General features: G+C 29.1%; 2 protein-coding genes across 5 annotated transcripts; one reads left to right on the plus strand and one right to left on the minus strand.

The window, feature by feature from the left end:
• Positions 1-1,896: 1,896 nt before the first annotated feature.
• LOC103573269 (synaptosomal-associated protein 25) lies at positions 1,897-13,286 on the plus strand. 4 transcript variants are annotated; one of them, XM_008552285.2, is made up of 7 exons: positions 1,897-2,049; positions 2,986-3,205; positions 3,387-3,428; positions 5,367-5,415; positions 11,396-11,513; positions 11,738-12,011; positions 12,469-13,286. In XM_008552285.2, exons 2-7 carry the CDS (start codon positions 3,101-3,103, stop codon positions 12,529-12,531), a joined length of 651 nt encoding a protein of 216 aa, XP_008550507.1. In that variant the 5' UTR covers positions 1,897-2,049; positions 2,986-3,100; the 3' UTR covers positions 12,532-13,286. The 4 variants fall into 4 exon arrangements, with proteins under 4 accessions (XP_008550507.1, XP_008550505.1, XP_008550508.1 ...); XM_008552283.2 differs by lacking the exon at positions 5,367-5,415 and adding an exon at positions 8,506-8,554; XM_008552286.2 differs by lacking the exon at positions 5,367-5,415 and adding an exon at positions 10,075-10,123.
• A 368-nt stretch (positions 13,287-13,654) lies between these two features.
• LOC103573268 (rho GTPase-activating protein 11A-like) lies at positions 13,655-18,082 on the minus strand. The gene is made up of 3 exons (XM_008552282.3): positions 17,293-18,082; positions 17,058-17,214; positions 13,655-16,991 (listed from the first exon to the last, which is right to left on the minus strand). Exons 1-3 carry the CDS (start codon positions 17,986-17,988, stop codon positions 14,623-14,625), a joined length of 3,222 nt encoding a protein of 1,073 aa, XP_008550504.1. The 5' UTR covers positions 17,989-18,082; the 3' UTR covers positions 13,655-14,622.
• Between the last annotated feature and the right edge of the window lie 1,113 nt (positions 18,083-19,195).

Below are 19,195 nucleotides of genomic sequence, written 5' to 3' on the forward strand. Positions count from 1 at the left end.
ACCAGGAACACGACAAGCAAGGAGACGCCATCTAGTGGCAAGCATCGAACTACTTCCGCTGTTGCTATATAGCATCAGTAATTTTCTCTTTCAGTATTCATATCTATTCTCACAAGAATTTATTAATTTATTAAGTTTTTTTTTGTTGTAATAAAAAAAATGTCGGCAAATCCAAAATTGCACACCTCAATTGCTCATTTAATTTTTAATCATTACTTTTATTTTTTATTTATTTTTTTTTTAATTTTTTCTAAATATCCCGCATTTTTGTTGTAGATGTCGCTCTTTTTTTCGAACCTACTGTTTTACGCTAGTCCTACTGCCAGTAGTTGATGGGGAGAAAAAAAGAAAAAAAAATTTTACTTTTGTAATAATAATAGTAAAAATAAAAATAGCCGTTAAAATTTTCTTGAATAATCAGTTTTACGTTTTTAATTAATTACAATTAAACTAAAAGGATTTAAACAGTAATTTTCAATAGGGTTCTTGTGATCAAAAATACAAAGGTAATAAAAAAAAGATAGACCGATTAATTGTTTCTATCGAGAGTTATTTGGTTTACTAAGTTTCATACACAACAAATGACAACTCGTGTCACTGGGATTAAAATAATTTATATTTAACTAATGAAATAATTAATCGACTTAATCTTGGTTCGAATTTATTCTTTCGCGCTTGAGCTGTGCAATATCGTCGTTAAACGATCTAATAGATTGTCATACGCATATCGTAAAGGGAGCGATCTCTCTATATATATATATATTTATTTATTTATATATAGCTACTGTCACTCTAATTAAGAAAAATGATTTGAAATGATTCAAAACAATTTGAATCGACTAATATGTAGATATACACTTAGCATAGATTAAATCATTCTTCTTAATCAGGGCACGCACATAATTTGTAAATATTTCTAATGAACAATTAGAAAAAAAAAAAAAAAACAATAGTACATTACGTACTTTCGCGGTCAGCCCTAATGACAATATTACGCGGAATGCAATATTTTATTATTTTCCCGTATTGCATATAGAATTTTTTAGCACATGAGAATGGAGCATCCGATTTAAATAAAAATTAAATTTAAGGTGAAACAGTACCCAACTTCTTTCTCGCAACCAGAGGAATGGAGAAAACTATCTTTGTTACACTCTTAGAGTACATCTAAATTTAAAAACAATTTTTCTTGAAGACAAATTAGAATTTTTGAAAATTCGAAATTTTTAGCCTTCAAGGTTTTCGAAAACGCTAAAACTTTTCCCTTTAAGGTTTTCAATTTTTATAAATAAATTAAATTTAATCAAAAATTGTATACCGATACTCCTTAAAACATCCGGTTAGGGAGAAACTAATCTTTTTTTTTTATTTTCCTCAGCAAGTTCTGCAGTGAAATATTTTTGACTTAACAAGTTTCTGGTAATCCTTGGCTGGATAATACTTGCGTGCAAGTTGATGCAAATCAACTGCCGTCATCTGAATGTAATTTGACAGAAAAAGCTGCCGTCAATTTGAAGTAAAACTTTTAATCAACGTAATGTCATTGTCTGGCAGTAACATTTATAGTCAAATTGAATTCAAGTTACATACAATTTATTGTCAACTTAACCGTAACTGTTTGCTCTCTAACACTTTCCCTTAAGTTAGCTTCAGAATACAGCCGTAACTTAAGGTTAACTTGCGGTCAACTGGGCTATCAGAGTTCAATTTGAAATTTTACCAGCATGCCGGTATAATAGAAATCTTATGACAAATGCATACCTAATGAAGATAAAGACATTTTAGCAGGATTTGGTCTTTTGATAAGTAAGGATTCTTTGTTATCAATAATTGCTCTATTCAATTTTATCAACAGAGTCTAATAAGTAATATTGCTTGATCAGCAGATCATTTTCGCCCACTCTGCGTGCACGCCCTTCTGACGAGAACGAAGAGTTCATTCTGTTATTCGGTGTTTGATATTTAAACATCGCTAAATAAATACACCAAATATTACTGTTTAAACTTACACTTCCAAAAGGATTAAATCATCCATTAAATATATTGGAGGTAAGTCTAATGCAATTATTTTTTAAGTTATAAAATAAAACTATACCCATTAATAGTAAGCATCAGAGTATAACTGTATACTTATGACGTCTTGTTAGCAACAACGAATTCAAACGAAAAAAATGAACAAACAGTTATAATATGTATATAGAACATTGCCTGAGGTGTAGAAAAAGCCGTAACGAGTTTGGTCATTATTAATTACTCAACTCTAAAAAAAGACCTGACATAACAATTGTCGTCACCAAGTTTTGTGTCACCGTAAAAAATCGATCAATGATATAATATACTTATAGATGTATAGGTATTTGTATAAAAACTTGTATAATTTTTCCGGAGTTGACTGATTATTTTACTATCTATTTAATGTCGGTTATAAGCAAATGATTAATCAATTTTTCGATTGATAAGAAAAAATTCCAGTTAATTTGACGTGTATGTTTTGATTGGTGAATCATAACAAATCCTACTACTCTTGCAGTTGTCAGCCTTGAAAATGTCAGTTATTTATTTTAATATATAGACATATGTGTAGTTAAACAAGTATTATTTGGTGGTCGCTGCGCATGGTATCTTCCGTGGCGCAGCAACGTAATGACCCATGCTCGCTTATATTGATTTTGCTGTTGGCGGTCGACGGGACAAACCAGACCAGTCCCTGTCTGATGTTCAACCGTGTCGAGTCGTGGTGACATTGACATTTTTTTCTCCATCTCGTGAAACATTGGTAAAAAAAAATTTTTTCCATCCTTCAATCCGATCAATGTTTGTTACTCGAAATCGTAAATTACCTCGTGATTATTGTGAATTTAAAGGCAGCATGTAGTTAATTTTTTCATAGTTGATCATAATTGTGCAATAATATAAAATTTTTTATGATTAATATATATGAATACTTGGTGGATGATATTGACGAAAGTATCTTGATGTTTGCAGTTTTTGAAGAACCAGTCAAGGACCTGATTCACCAGGAAACAAGAAACTGACACCGTGGGAATCAACCAGGAAATCCATTACAAAATAAGGTAGACAGGAAAACGAAGAAGAAATCATGCCAGCACCAACATCAGATGCGGCTGGACCAGCAGAAGGAGCTGGTCCACCTCGTACCGAGCTCCAGGAGTTACAGCTAAAAGCTGATCAAACAACTGATGAAGTAAGTCATCAAGTCATCATGATCATTCTTGAACATGTCAATTAAATCCTACTACACGGATGTCCATTAATCACAATATATATATATAAAGATGATTTGATATATTTAAGTCCTGACTAATAAATGATGGGTATCAAGCCAAGATGTTTTTCTAATTAATGATTTTTTTTTTGTGTTACAGTCCTTGGAGAGTACAAGGCGTATGTTAGCACTATGCGAGGAGGTAAGTGCTTAGCCATATCTGTTAAAATCGTTTGCGTGACTACTCCTACCCTCTGTATTCTCTTATCCATATATTCTTTTTTTTCTCTCTTTCTCTCCCCTTGTAACGTTCGCTCATTGCGTTGGTTATATTAATAAAATGTTTCTACGCTCCCCTGATTATAATCGACTTATATATATTTATCAGGATATAAAGTTAATGATAATGTTATTGATAATAAAAGGTATTATTGCATTTTTTTATTTAAAGTCGTTTGTCGACTAAACCATTGCAACGACGTTGAGGCAGCAAGGATGGAAATCTGTGTACTAACTGCACTAATTACTTTTTTTTTTTATTTATTTATTTGTCTTTTTTTTCTATTCAATAACCCCCGTTATCCTTGTGACTTCCCGTTTAATTTAAATATGTGAATTTTAAAGCCCCATGCACTTAACTTGTAGTCGAGGCAAATTTAAAATACGCACGTAGCTGAAAAATGAGTTTTTTTTTTTTGGTCAAGCTACCGAGCGTTTTATTATATAATTTGATAGTTATCTTGTTATGACATTGATCCCCTTGGTTATGATGATTAAAAAAAAAAAAAAAAAAAAAAAAAAAATTAACATCAAAGTTTCGTTGTATCCTTGCACTAACCACTTTTTATTTGCCGTTAAAAAAAACACGAAAAAAATAAATATGTATAATAAAAAAATTTGAAACTAGTCCACGCGAATAATACTTATCATATATATGTACTTTACTATCTATATAGTTTAAGTATCGACTATGCTGCACAGCAAAGTCTTGATTGTAAAATGCTTACTTCCTGATGCACCGCGAATAATAACGAATAGTTTGAATGTTGTCAATTAATATACATATATATTTACTATAAATGTATTATTATTATTATTATTATTATTATTATTATTATTATCATTATCGTTTGCCCGTCCTATAAATGTTGTTAATATTTTGTATTATCTGTCTGTCAGTCTCTGTCAGCTTGCTTTATATTACTGTCTTTGCGCGTGTCAAATTCGTGGTCCATGTAATACGTTTGTGTGAAATGTCTGTCTATTCTCTGTCTGTTTGTCTGTCTGTCCACCTAACGATTTGTCTCTATATATATATATACATATATAATTTGTCTACTAACTTTGCCTGTCTGGCTGCCGAGTGCTTGCACATCGCCGACACTGTAATTTATACATAAATGTATATGGCTGCTCTTGTAATACACCGACTAACAAAATTTATATATCTATTTATATATTTAGATTTATCAACCAACTGCGTGTCACGAATTTTAAATAAATAATTGTGTGTATAAAAAAAAATCTTAATGATTCACTTTAAAATATAAATGTGGGTAATGTGCATGGAATAATAACTTTAAATAAAAACCTCTAAGCAACATCTTTTGCAAATTCCATACACCGTTTTTTTTTTTTTTTATACTTTTAAACTAACATTATATTATCCCCTTACTGCCTCTCTACTGAAAACTCCTGCAGTGTCTATATTCTATATACAACTTTTTTTCAAATCATTTTACATTCATCTAATATTTCATATCTACTCGCTTAAACCATATTACTATTAATAACATATAAATACATGCAATAATATAACTAAGCAATAAAACGAAAAAAAAGAAATTAATAAATAAAATAATATTCAATTTAACGATGCTAGATGATAAATAAATAAAAATAAATTAAAGGTCATAAATATAAAATAAATTAGATGATTTTATCTCACTAAGGGTCGGAAAAATTTAGTTGATTAAAAAATACAATAAATAAGAATTATATTTATTTATCATTTATCATCAACAATATATACTATATATACTTAATACTAAATATACTGTTATACTGAACCATTTAATACTCCGACTCTTTAACACTCGTGGTGGTTGTGTGTGTTGTGCTGCCTCTGTCTGTCGATTAGAGCAAGGAGGCCGGCATCCGCACTCTGGTCGCTCTCGACGACCAGGGAGGTGAGTTAACTGCTCTACTACTAACTCATTAATTTCGCGATCACACTTTTTTATAATATATATCGTATACGTTAATATCGATTGTTTTTGTATAATTAATATATTATATTATATTTTTTATATAATTATTTTATGCTTTATTGCCGTATTATTCAGTCGACAAACGTCATAAGACCATATATTTTAGTGCTTAATTAAATATTATATTGTAATACATATATGATTGTTCCCTCTTATCATATTTTTTTTGACTCTGATTTTTTTTTGTATGGAAGAAAAAAAAATATTGCATTTTAATAGACATGAACATAATCAAAGCATCCATTCACAATTATTTAAATATTATTATTATATACTCAAGCTATTGTCATAATAACGGTCAGGTAAGATTTTATTATCAAGAACGAATGTGGTATAAAAAAAATAAAATAACAATAATGAATATTAACGCGCTCTAGTTTTTTAAAAATAAAAAATATAAATGCTCTTGTTGTCATCCTGGTCCGTAGGTTGGTTGGTGGGTTAAATTTTAAGAAAAAGAAAATAGTTTTTAAAAATACAATAGTACTACGATAAGGGAAACAGGCACTTTATATTTTTTTATTTTATTTTTTAATAGCAATAAAACTAAGAATGGATAATAAAAATAATAAATATACGACATACATATTATTGATAGACGAATAAAACTGATTGCGCTTTAACATTTCTCTGCGACAGTTTCATTAAACCTTTATGACTTTATAAACTGGTTTTACCATGACCTCCAAGATCCTTAAACCATCCTTATTGCCACCACAACCACCACCACCACCACACCACTATCAACGCCACGTTCCACTGTCACCCTAACTTAATAAATATATACATATATGTATTTATTAATAAATATAATTATTTTTAAATTCAGTAATATATTAGACAGGATAATTTAACAATAAAATATAATAAATATATTCAACAATACAAGTATCACACAGCTCTCTGATGGATGCATAGGATAAATCGGGCTGAATGCAAGTAATTATTTATCTATTTATTATTTATTCAATTTATATTTGTAGTTTAATATGAAAAGTATATAGATAGAGATTGATGACCCGACATTACCCTATGCAAATAAAATAAATTATCAATGCTCAGCATATACATTATTATAAATTAAAACTACAAACGTGAAAATAAACTCTTATAAAATTATAAATTTATTGTTAAGTGATCAAACAAAGCAATTAAATAGTAAATAATACATGAATCATCTCTTTGCTCTCTATTTCTAATGTCGCCATACTATATCTGTCAATTCTTTTAGTAATACTTATTTCTATTTTCTATATATATAATATATATACACGGGCATTATATTTACAAATAACTATATATATACTCACTTTTTTATAACATTCACATAATATATACAGTTGACAATTATTTATATGCTCACTATAAATAAAGCTTACAGAAGAGAGCTTTTTTTTTAACTGTCTCGCTTTTTATATTATTAAAAGTCATTCACGAGTCGTGCAATTCGTAATATAAGTAGTATTGTAGTTGAATGTCTGCTATGTATACCTTAAATATATACATATACTTTAAACTAAATATATATCGGGTTCATTTAGATAAAAAATTAAAAAAAAAATATTTTCTTTTTCTTTTACTTGTCTTTATTTTCGATGTGTATCATCATCTTTTTTTTCTTATTTCTATATTATATTCACTGTTATATGCATATATAATAAAAGTGTATCGTTGTGTCATTAAATGGGGCCAGGATGCTTGCTTGCTCATAAAATGGCGCGACACTTTTTTGTCTTAGTCATACTAAAATTCAACCCCTTTTTCCTTTCTTGTTTTCCCTTCGTTAAAAATAAAATCAACTTATATATATCTACATATAACTAAATAATTTAAAAAACAGAGTAAAGAGAATGATCTCATAATAATTCATAAAAAAATTACACAAATAATTAATAAATGGACGGAATGTAGTGACAGTATTATAGTCAATGCTGCTTTTGCGCGAGCATCCTGGTCGTCCTTATTTAATTATTAAAAATAAATTTAAAGTACCACTAGAGGTACTCGCGAGAATTTAATTTGTGGCAAATTCTCGTAATTATTATAATGGACGGGCTTTTCTACTTGTATTGTGCTTGTCCAAATAATGCCTGCCTGTCTACGTATCTATAAATTAAAATAGGTGCCCTTCCTTATTCTTGTTTGCATCACTAGCTTCCTAAATATACTTTATCCACTATATATATACCTCAATCATTCTACGACTTACATACTTACTATTATACCACTACTACCACTATTACTACTATACTACTATAATTACTATACTACTTATTACTGTTACTTATATATACTATATATATTATTATTATTACTACTATAATATATTCTTCATCATAAAAATCGATGTAACTCGGAATAGACGCTTTATGTCTTCTCTTAATCTAATCCATAATTGGTCTAATCGTATCGTCATTGCATAATTATAATTGTTGTCCTTAATTAAATGTCTTCGAAATCGTGCTATTACTAATGTCTACTGATGAACAAATAGTTTAATGAATAAAATATTATTTATGGGAATGCATAATCGGTGATGGATTAATGTTTTATTTACGTCGTACAATTAGCACCCAAAGTATAACTATTCGTGTTTATTATATTTATTTAAATTTTATAATTTGTCTTGATGGCTGATTATTTGACCACTGTGCTTGCTGCCATGAGGGACGTAATTAAACGAATGAGTGATGAATAAATATATTTATATATTTATAGATGGGCTTAGATCGTGACCTAGTGCACAATGTATAAATTTTATGTATAGATTTATTATTTATATTAATACTTTTATTTTCATTTATTTCTTTTACAACCTCCTAAATATGTGCTTTTAATTTAACTCGAGCCCTTTACTACTCACAACGGCCTATTTATTGGGCGGGTTATTGGCCAAAACATATCCCTCAGGGCATACAGCACGGTGGGCGTTTCTTTTTTCATTCATTTCGCAGTATAATCTCACACTGAATGATGTTTCGTTCCGGTTGCATCGTTGCCGTCTCTTAGAGCGAGGACGTTGGAGCAAATACTCTGATGATGTTAGATCATCAAGGCGGTAAGCTCTTTCTAAAGAGATTAAGATTGTTTTTTTTTTAACTCTCGTCTTCTAATTAAATGTAACTTGACGCAATCAACTTAAAGACTTATGGACTGACATTATTTTGAAATAATAAACTACTGAGGAATAAAACGTTTTGTAAACTGAAAATTTTGATTAACTTATACACAGAAAAAAAGAATGTCTTGGCGCAAAATAAATTTTGTATTTTGAAATGGAAACAAAAATTTTCTTAGGATTAGAAAAAATTTCTTAGGGCAAAAAAAAATTATCTTGAGCGAAGAAATCCTTTTTTTTTTTGCGTAAAGTAAGAGACCCAGTACCCGAGCACTGCGTGTATTTGTATATCTATATTTACTAAATTTTACTAAATATAGATATCCAAATTCATGGAGTAATCGAGTACTAGTTCCCTGATCTGGTACTAGGTCTCTTACCTTACACGTATTTTTTTATATAATATTAAAATATTAAATATTAAAATACTAGTGTGAAGTATTGATCAAAATTTTCATGCAAATAAAACGTGTGAAACTTGAGCTATGACATGACTTACTTACTGTGTTTAACAAGAACAATAACAACACAAACAATAAACTCGTATAAATAATAAATATATAAGCCAAAGTAAAAAAAAAAGACTTTTACGTAAAGTTTTCGGAGCAAGAACGACACTTGTATAGTATAACAACAAAGATATAGATATTCCTAACTTTACCTACAAATACCATATTCAGCAATCCTTTTAGGCACTAATGCGTTAGTTTATAGTTGTATGGTATAAATTATTAATAGATTAGTTGATGTATGTCCGTGTTAATTATACGCATATGTATTGCACATTCGGCAAAAAATACGTCGTGCCGCTTGTTAAATTTTATTGTAGAAAATAATAAATATTAATTAATTAATTAAATAAAATTATTTTTTTAGATTAATTAATGTTGAATAACAATAAATATCTCACAATAAAATACACGATGGCTTTGTCATTGCTGTTATATATATATTTTTTGCGTACTACCGTTCCTAGCCTTCGCACGTTACGTTCCTCGCGCTAATCATCTGTAAATCAATTAAATTATTTATCGATCGTTAATAAAAAAAAAAATAAATAAATAAAGTAATATTAGTAATGTAAAAAAAATTAAATCGTAAAATTAGTAATAATATGAGTATATATATATATATATATATATATATATATATATACGTACAGCTGACCGTCCGCCCGCTCGTCATCAGAGCCATCAGCGACGCTTATAGCTTCTTCACTTCTTCAATCAAGGATTTTAGTGGAAGTGCTTATTGCCCGATTGTTGTTATTATTTTTATTTGTTTATATATATATATATATATATTTTTTTTAGTATTATTATAAGCAACTAATTTTTAAGTAGATTAGGGAGAATCATAAGCAACACAACGGTGGCGGTGTATGGACGGCAGCAACGGTTTATCGTCTAACAATATGTTGTTAATAAAATTTTTTTTATATTGAACGGTTGCCTGTTTAGAGCCACGAGGTCGGGATGAAATCTCTTGTAATGCTGGACGAACAAGGCGGTAAGCCATTTAACTAGATCATAACATAAATTTAAACAATAAATTTTAAATAAAATTCGATAATTTTTGGTAACAATCGACACGAGTTTATATATAAATATATTCAACAACTTTTAAGAAATTATCAAGATTTATAATATATACCAGCATTATTATAATATGAAACCCAACAACACCATACAATGTTAATTATTATTTTACTTAATATACAATATATATATATATTCATTGTACACTGACCATCAAATACAGGAGTAACAAATATATAAAACTGTATGACTAAGACGATTATGACGAAGAGACAATTCTTTAAACGCTAAAAATCTATTTACTTATATATAGATAGAGTAAAAATGTTTAACTAACAAATAACATTTAACACTAGTAATTGATAATAAATTAAGAGCAGTAAGTAATAACAACAAATGCCCACTAATTACCAATCATCTAGTCCGCCAACCAACCGCCCAATAAACAGTCTAACAGTCGCATTTATAACAGCGAACTGTTATTCCAAATACAAAAAAAATTAACATTAATTAAATATTCAGATTAACATCTTAGATAATATACATTTATGCATTACTAATATTTATTAATATATTAATTAATTAATGATACACTTGTAAAAAATAAATAACAATTGATATCCTTGACAATAACTATGAGCACCAAATAAAATTGGAGTAATATATTTAACAGCTTTAATTTAACATGCTGACCCAATTATGACTTAACGTAAAAATTTTATTTTGTACGTATAAAAAAAATGAAAACCCGATAACATCATCAATCATTTGTTAACAACTTATTTTATCACTCAATCATATATAATCAATTACTAATAATTACAATCATGCCATTGTCATTTATTTTTATTTATTGCTAGTATTTTTATCATTAACAATTAAAAGTTTAAATATCACCATTTAAATAATTGACAATTTTTTTATAAATTATTCAAAGAGTTTTTGAGAATGCAATAAAATTATCAATTATTTTTTTCTTTTTTCTTTTGTTAATTATATTAATTAAAAATTGTCAATTAATAAAACTAACAGTACATTTTTTAAATATATATCAAAGTAAACAAAATCATCTAAACTACTATTGGCTGTAAAATAGTACAAAGTAGTGTAAAAAGAAAGCATTAATTTCCATTGATACTCCAATAATAGTGGCAATTAACTTAAAACAATAAAATAAAGTTTTAAAAATGAATGCTCATTTATTTACTTTTTGTTTTGTTCCTTTTTTTTTGACAATTAACAGAGCAATTGGACCGAATCGAAGAGGGGATGGATCAGATAAATGCAGATATGCGAGAAGCAGAGAAAAATCTCACGGGAATGGAAAAATGTTGTGGCATTTGCGTGCTGCCTTGCAACAAGTATACTTTTATTTTTTTTTTCAATACATTTAAACACTATGTCTACAACATATATCTATGTATAAATATAGATATGTATACATACTATATATAAATCAATTATTATCGATTATTCCTTTTTTTTATCTTTTTTTCTTATTTTTTGGATACAATGGATAGCGAAACAACAGCAAAAAATATCAAACAAGAGTGATATCTATATGTATAAAATATTCGATTTTAAGGGGAGCGAGTTTCAAAGAGGATGAAGGAACGTGGAAGGGCAATGACGATGGCAAAGTCGTCAATAATCAACCACAGCGGGTGATGGATGATCGTAATGGACTTGGACCTCAGGGTGGCTACATTGCAAAAATTAATAATGACGCACGTGAAAATGAAATGGAAGACAATATGGGTCAAGTTTCAACGATGATTGGTAATTTAAGAAATATGGCTATCGACATGGGAAGTGAACTGGAGAATCAGAATCGCCAGATTGATAGGATCAATCGCAAAGTAATTATTTTTAAAAATATAAATCATTAATACTGTAAATAATTGGGAGTGAACCCCAAGTAATTACAGATTTTATTTAAATCCGAATTCACTCCGTCACTTAGAATTCCGGAGTTAAAAAGAACCACTCGGTATGAGGAGTAAACAGGGAGTTTGTTTTCTCAACTGAGTGACTTCGGAGTGATCTGAATTTTATTTCAATTTGTATTCACTCCGAACCGAATTTTCAATATTAAATTAAACTCCCCTTCGGAGTGAATTTCGCTCCGAGGGGATAAAATAAATAAGTAATCATTCGCTTCGCATTCCCTATGGATTTACTCCGCTAATTTTTTACTATGTATTTATATTTATTGTTATAATTAATTAATTAATTATTATTATTGTTATAAAAAATTAACATAATTTGTATTTAAAAAATAAGTCTAAATTAATAACGTCTGAATTTTTTTCACAGGGTGAATCAAACGAAACACGAATACAAGTGGCGAATGAACGGGCACATCAGCTACTTAAATAAGCTGGTTAACAAGAAAATAAATAATAATATTTCCGGCATATATAAAATTTATTTTATTCCCCAATCCCGCCTTTAGCTAAATTTATCTAAGAATAAATTCAACTTATTCTAAACGCTCTTTGCATCATCAATCATACCTTCAATGTGCAATTCGAGATTATTAATTAGACTAGCAGTATCCAGAAAAAAATAATAATACGTATTTATAATTAGATATTTTTGACTTGATAATTAATCAGTAGCTAGAGATGAAAAACAAAGATTAATAATTAATAATTCCAGTATTACTTTACTTAATTAAACAATTAAAAAACGAACAAAAATCCAAACGAATTAATGATAATGTCTATTTAATACAATTAAATATTATTTAAATCTCGATTGCATTTATTGTAAAACAAATTTATCGCTAAAAATATTGCGATGTATGTTGTTGTTATTATTGTATTAGATTTCTGTCGAACAAATACCTTAAGTATAATGAAAAAACAAAAAAAAATTAATTTCTTTATTAATATTATAAATAAATTTGCAAATAATATAATTGCTTAATTATAATACAAGCGTATATTGAATAATTGATTACAATTTGCACAAATTAAATTTCTGGATGTTACGCACGGTTGATTGATTATTACTGGTGGGAATGTGAGGAATGTTGTTCCGGTAACTAAATTTGTTACCTTGTGTATAGAATGGTCATTTAATTGATCATTAAATTTAAAAAAAATACATAATATATGTTATAAATCGTAGATATTGTTAAACATACAATTGTTATTTTTCACCTTCATCATTATTATTATTATAAAAATTTTTATTTCATTTCCAAACATACATACACACATTTCATAACACAAATAAATAAATTTAAAAATTGCGATACGTTTTTCATAAATAAATGATATTTTTCGCGGTGAAAATTGATTGCAATAACTAATTTAAAAGATTAATATATGGAAAACAGTATAGAATTAAAAAACAAAAATACAAATACGAGATAGGCAAATTAAATAAACGGCGCTACCGTAGAGATTCACGTATTTTATCTTCCTCGAGTAATGAAGCATCCGCTCTTTTTTTGCATACCAATCAATAAAGCAATTTAATTAATAAAAATATTATCAATTTATTAATTGATAATAAAATAGTTGATCGAAAGTAAATTTAATTAATTAAGAAGAAAAATATAAAGTAAATTAGTATAGAAATATCAACTGTCTTGTGTGATGAATCGTAAAAGATTATTTGCTTTGACAGAAACATATCGATGGCGGTATTGTAAATTGTGACGATCAACTCGATTTTGTACAACACGTGAATGTCTACGATTTATCAGGTGTACTTAAAAAGAAAAATTAATATATGTATACATATATAATATATATTTATATTAATATACAAATTCCATGCATTCCAGTAGATTTCGTTTTTATTAAAACAAAACAGATTGTGAATAATTGTAGATATTGAACAAAAAAAATTAATTAATCGAATTAAAATTAAATTGATTTTCGTAGCGACGTAGACAAATAAATTGATAATAAATAAAAATAAATGGTATTAAGAGGGGGATTTGTTCCACTGGATGCGGGCAAATATGAACTTTGAGTGCTGAGCACGGTTCTTAAAAATAAATTAAAAAAAAAGAAACTAAATTTTGATTAATAGTCTTATTTATAGACTATACAAATATATATATTGTAACCTTAATTTTTTCTCTGATCTTACGTAAAATGTATAATAATAATAAAAATAACACGAGGAATCAAGATTTAAAGAAACAAATAATAAATAAAGAAAGAATGAAATACAAAATGCCTATGTACTTATTTGAAAATTAAAAAAAAAAATGAAAATAAACTGCTATAACAATTAAAAACATACTTATTACTAGTAATGGATTTATTTTTTTGTAAAATTATTTTTATCACTAATATTTTTTATAATTTATAATAATATATATAAAAAAAATTCATTCATTTATCAATATAAATAATTAAGGTGATCATTAATGAGATCAATCTATTTAATTAATTAATTATAAAACTGGTAAAAATATAATATTGTAGTGTCAAAAAGTATAATTTATTAATTGACATGTCGAGATAATTGTCGTGTTTTTAAAGTATATCGCGGGCTCTGACGTTTTGGCGTTCCAGAAGACGGTGGCACAGCTTTCAACGGCGTCCTTCGAGAATCGATAGCCGGTCTTCGTACCAGGGACCGTGCGCTTTTTGGTGTCTTTGTTGAGAGTGGTTTTTTTATATGAGGTGTATTTATAGTACTCACATCTACAAACTCACCAGCGCGATTAACTAAATTGTGTTCGGCCTTTATACTCGTTGTATTCATAGACGTAGTGCTATATCGACTTGCTGAATTTAAACCACGATTACTTTCTCTCCTTGCACTCGGAGATAAAAATTGATCATCAACTTCAACTGTCTGTTTATTTTCTTGATTTGACAATAGACTGTGACGACGATTTGAACGTTTATCTAATGACTGACGACTACTGTTTGGAGTAATTGTTATTTCACTTGGAGATTTTGATAATTTTGGTCGCGTTCCATAACTCTTTGGACTTTTGCATTTTTTCTTACGAATATTTTCTACTGGCACTGATTTATTATCTTTTAATTCACGATGCCCATTAATATTCCTCCTCTGTCGTTCCATTAAAGATTCTTGAGTACTTTTATTCTCATTGTGATCAAATAGTCTAGCTTTAGCCAACACCATTCCTGCATTCTGAGTACGTAGTTTAGCTATGGAAGCTCGCGCTGTTTGAACAGCCGGTGCAGTTGTTCTCGCTGGAGTTTCGCATTCGAAATATACACTTGCATTTTTCCATGATATTTTTTTCTCTGTGACTATTTCAAACATACGTGAATCACTACAGTACTTACTTTGTTCTTCATCACGTGTAATATTACGTTGACTACTTGTTTTTTTTAGTTTATCAATCCGACTATTTAATTGAATGTTCTCATTAATAAGTTCATTGCCATGAAATGAAGACGCTCGGCGTACATTAGCTATTGATGATTTAGGCATATTGATAATATTTAATGATGCTTCATCATCACTGAGAATAGAACCAGTATGTTCAGCTGTATTGCTAATCAGTGTACTTAATTGTTTTTGCAGATACATCAAACGTGCATTTGTTTCATCACTGCAGAATGAAGTGACATCATCATTGTCATTCTCAGATGTTTCAGTAGTTAACTTTTTTGTTTGCATTTTTTCCGAAACTTGCCAAGATGATGAATTATGACTCAGTCGCCTACGCCCGGTAATTGGTTTTTCTTGGGAACGTCTTCGTAAGCTACTGATTCTCCGAGCACTCGGCGATCTTATAACTTTATGCTCGGCACTTCTACGTATTTTTAATTCTTTAGACAAACGTCTGGCTAAATGATCAGCTGATACAATACTTTCAATACTAGCTTCTTCAAGTGTTTTTTCATATTCATTCTGTACATCTGTTACAGAATTTGTCGATAATCTTTTATTACCACCGTGATCAATACCATCAATACCAAACTCTTGTGAAATACGTGATTCAATTGCTGATACTCGATTTTTAATCTCTTCATACTCTCTTTTAGGTATTTTAACATATTCTTCAGACGATTCATCTTTACTGTACGTTACTAATTCACCAGATAATTTATCTTCACAATAATTAAATGCAGATGATTCATTACTTTTATTTAAATTGAATAAACGTTGAGATCTACGTCGTTGACATGTTGGATCAATGTCATCACGTTCTCCATTCTCATCAGATAAGTTAACATCTGCGTCTCTAAATACATCTTCATATTGATCGGAGGTAATTGTAGCTCTTGCAATACGTTCATTTTGTCTTTTAGCTACTGAAGGAGATGTCATTAATGACGAAGCACTCCAATTTTGTAATCGACGTTTTTTCATACTTTTCTTTGAAGAGGCATCACTGGAAGCACTCCAACGTCGTTCTATTGGAGAACTACTAGGACTTTTTTCTTCTTTTGTTACTTCGAGCTCATTAACTTTTTGCTTACTCCGCGACACAAAACGATCAAGACTTATTCCTAATTTTTTAGACTTTTCATGTTTCTGGTTATTATGAATTCCCACACTTGTACCATGAGACAAATATTTGCGTACTTTAGATGATTTTTGGGCTGAATGTTTATCAATTGATTTCCTGTCTCTTGGTGAAGTGACAATCAATTGTGGGATCGAAGCCGCAGTATTCATATCACCGTCCAGCGAGTTTCGTTTTTTTTTCATATTCACTGCCTGCGCGGATACTCCTTCAGCGTTTCGTCGTTTTTTTCCAGCTTTATTCGGTGAAACTTGGGATGATTCATGAGTTAAAGCTTTCAAATGGTTTCCACTTGACGGACCAATAGCCTCAGGCGATCCATTCTTGCCAACTATTTTTTTTAGTCCATTTAGCATTCCTGCAGTGCAAAAAAAATATTGATAATTAGAAATAAATTTAATATAATTAAATTTTAAAAGCTTACGAGTAAGACTTCCACTCCGATGTTTCTTTTTCTTTTCCTTCAAACGATCTTCAATAGTACGATCAATATCAATGTCCATACAATAACTTTCTTTTTGATGTTCATCAATTAAATTCTTTGGTAAAACACCAATACATCGAGCATTTTCAATTAAAATCTATCGATATTTAATAATAATTTATAAATAAATGTTTACTGAAAAATATAATACCATAAATTATTAAAAATTACAAACCTTGACTATAAAAAGATGAGCTTCAAGTCTTGTTTGCATAGCAGTCATCGTTGTTTCACGCAAGGGCATGATATTCGGTCCAATTACTTTAGCCAAGTTATCACTAGACATTTTATTATCGCACTCATGCTGTGATACATTTTTTAAAAAATCCATAAAAAAAGCTAGGGTATTTAAATGAAGAGACGGTAATAACATACAAGCCATGAGTATTGCTTCAACTTTTGAGCATTTTAGCATAACACATCGTATAAATATCTCATGGTAATCATATGGAATAATTGGCTCTGGAAGATCGCGAAAATATTTTTTAAGACAATTAGCAACATCAAGTGGATGGTATTTTTCTCCTAATTCATTTCCATTATCTAATCTCGATATCAATTCTTTTTGCCGGGCTTGGGATCCAGCTTTTCTGAATAAACCTTCTTGATTAACATGTTTTTCAATAAAAACAATAGCATGTTTTACAAATATCGGCACTTGTACAATTGCTCCAGACGACAATTGTACAACATCCAACGGTTGATTCTGCAACGGCACATTGAAAACTTTTTTTAATTTGTCGCACTGTTTATCATCATTATCATTTTTTTTGACATGTCTTTTAATACGTGATTTTATTCCTAAATTACGTAATTGACTTGTAATTGAATTTATCACTTTATCTTTGTCCGAAACATCGTATATTAACATTTTTTTTATATTATAAATAAACTTTTTAAAACTTTAGCTTTGCGCGTGTGTGTGTTGCTGATGTTTTTACACAACAGCCAAACTGTTGTCAGACCCATCTAGAGGATTTTACTTTCTGCTGTTGTCAGATGAATTTCTTCCTTATCAACATCTATCTTTATTCAATAATGACATCTAGTGTAATCTGATGGTTATATATGTAGTATGTTTAGATCCAGGGTTGCCAGATTGGACTACTTATCTCGAATTGGGCGACTTTTAATGTTTCAGGATTAAACAATCTTGATCATTATTTTTAATTTCCATTTGCCAATGACTTGAATTAAACTTCATTCCAATTCGGTATGTATGTACATATTAACGGTGCATTTCGGAATGTACCCTTATCAATTATTCTTATTACTTGCGCGGTAAATTTAAATATTTGAAAAATAAATTATTAGAAATTGGAGAAAACTAAAAATCGTACGTCAAAATAAAATGGCGGCAGAATATGATAAATAAGTATTTAAAAAATTAAAAAAAAAAAAAAAAAAAAAACACTCAAATGTTTGAACAAACCTTGGTGGGGAAATAATATGCAGAAGGGTGTCCTAATACACTTGGAGATTTGAATTAAATTGCTCCAAGTGTATTGCAGCTAAAAAAACGTCACTTAACTGCTATTTCCCACCAGACGATGCCAGATGATTTTGCTCAGGAACTTGGAAGTTATCAGCATCAGCAATCCGCAACACTTTACACTAGCACTGAACACTCAACACTTAACGACACCACAGACACTTTACATAATTAAAATTTTACAAACACTGCAGATTTTAATTAAACAATTACTATGAGTAATAATTTTTATGGATAATTCCGCGAATTAACTGCAATACGGTGTTTCAATTTAAACATAAAGAAGGATCTGGACTACTACTGCCGTCCTCGATGATACTGATTGCCGCTATTGGACCGCCAGTTGATACAAAGCAATCGATTTTGCGATTCATCCACCATCCCCACTTTAGCAAAAATTTGAACGTTGAATACAGCAACACGCAGTACCGTCATCTTGACGCGAAATTTCAAAATTGAAATTTAATAATTTTATTAAAATTTATTTGCGTCAATAATTATATTAATTAAACTAAAAAATGTACTTATTAATTTCAAAATTTTTTAATTGCGATTTTTTAAAAATTTACTTTAATTAATTATTTAC

The sequence above is a fragment of the Microplitis demolitor genome, chromosome 8 (assembly GCF_026212275.2).
Source record: "Microplitis demolitor isolate Queensland-Clemson2020A chromosome 8, iyMicDemo2.1a, whole genome shotgun sequence".
Lineage (NCBI taxonomy): Eukaryota > Metazoa > Arthropoda > Insecta > Hymenoptera > Braconidae > Microplitis > Microplitis demolitor.

Coding starts and splice junctions, on each gene's coding strand:
- LOC103573269 (XM_008552285.2), top strand. CDS start 3,101: ATGCCAGCACCAACATCAGATGCGGCTGGACCAGCAGAAGGAGCTGGT. Junction 3,429..5,366: donor TGTTAGCACTATGCGAGGAG/GTAAGTGCTTAG, acceptor TCTGTCGATTAG/AGCAAGGAGGCCGGCATCCG. Junction 12,012..12,468: donor TTGATAGGATCAATCGCAAA/GTAATTATTTTT, acceptor TTTTTTTCACAG/GGTGAATCAAACGAAACACG.
- LOC103573268 (XM_008552282.3), bottom strand. CDS start 17,988: ATGTTAATATACGATGTTTCGGACAAAGATAAAGTGATAAATTCAATT. Junction 17,215..17,292: donor CTCATCTTTTTATAGTCAAG/GTTTGTAATTTT, acceptor AAATATCGATAG/ATTTTAATTGAAAATGCTCG. Junction 16,992..17,057: donor TCGGAGTGGAAGTCTTACTC/GTAAGCTTTTAA, acceptor TTTGCACTGCAG/GAATGCTAAATGGACTAAAA.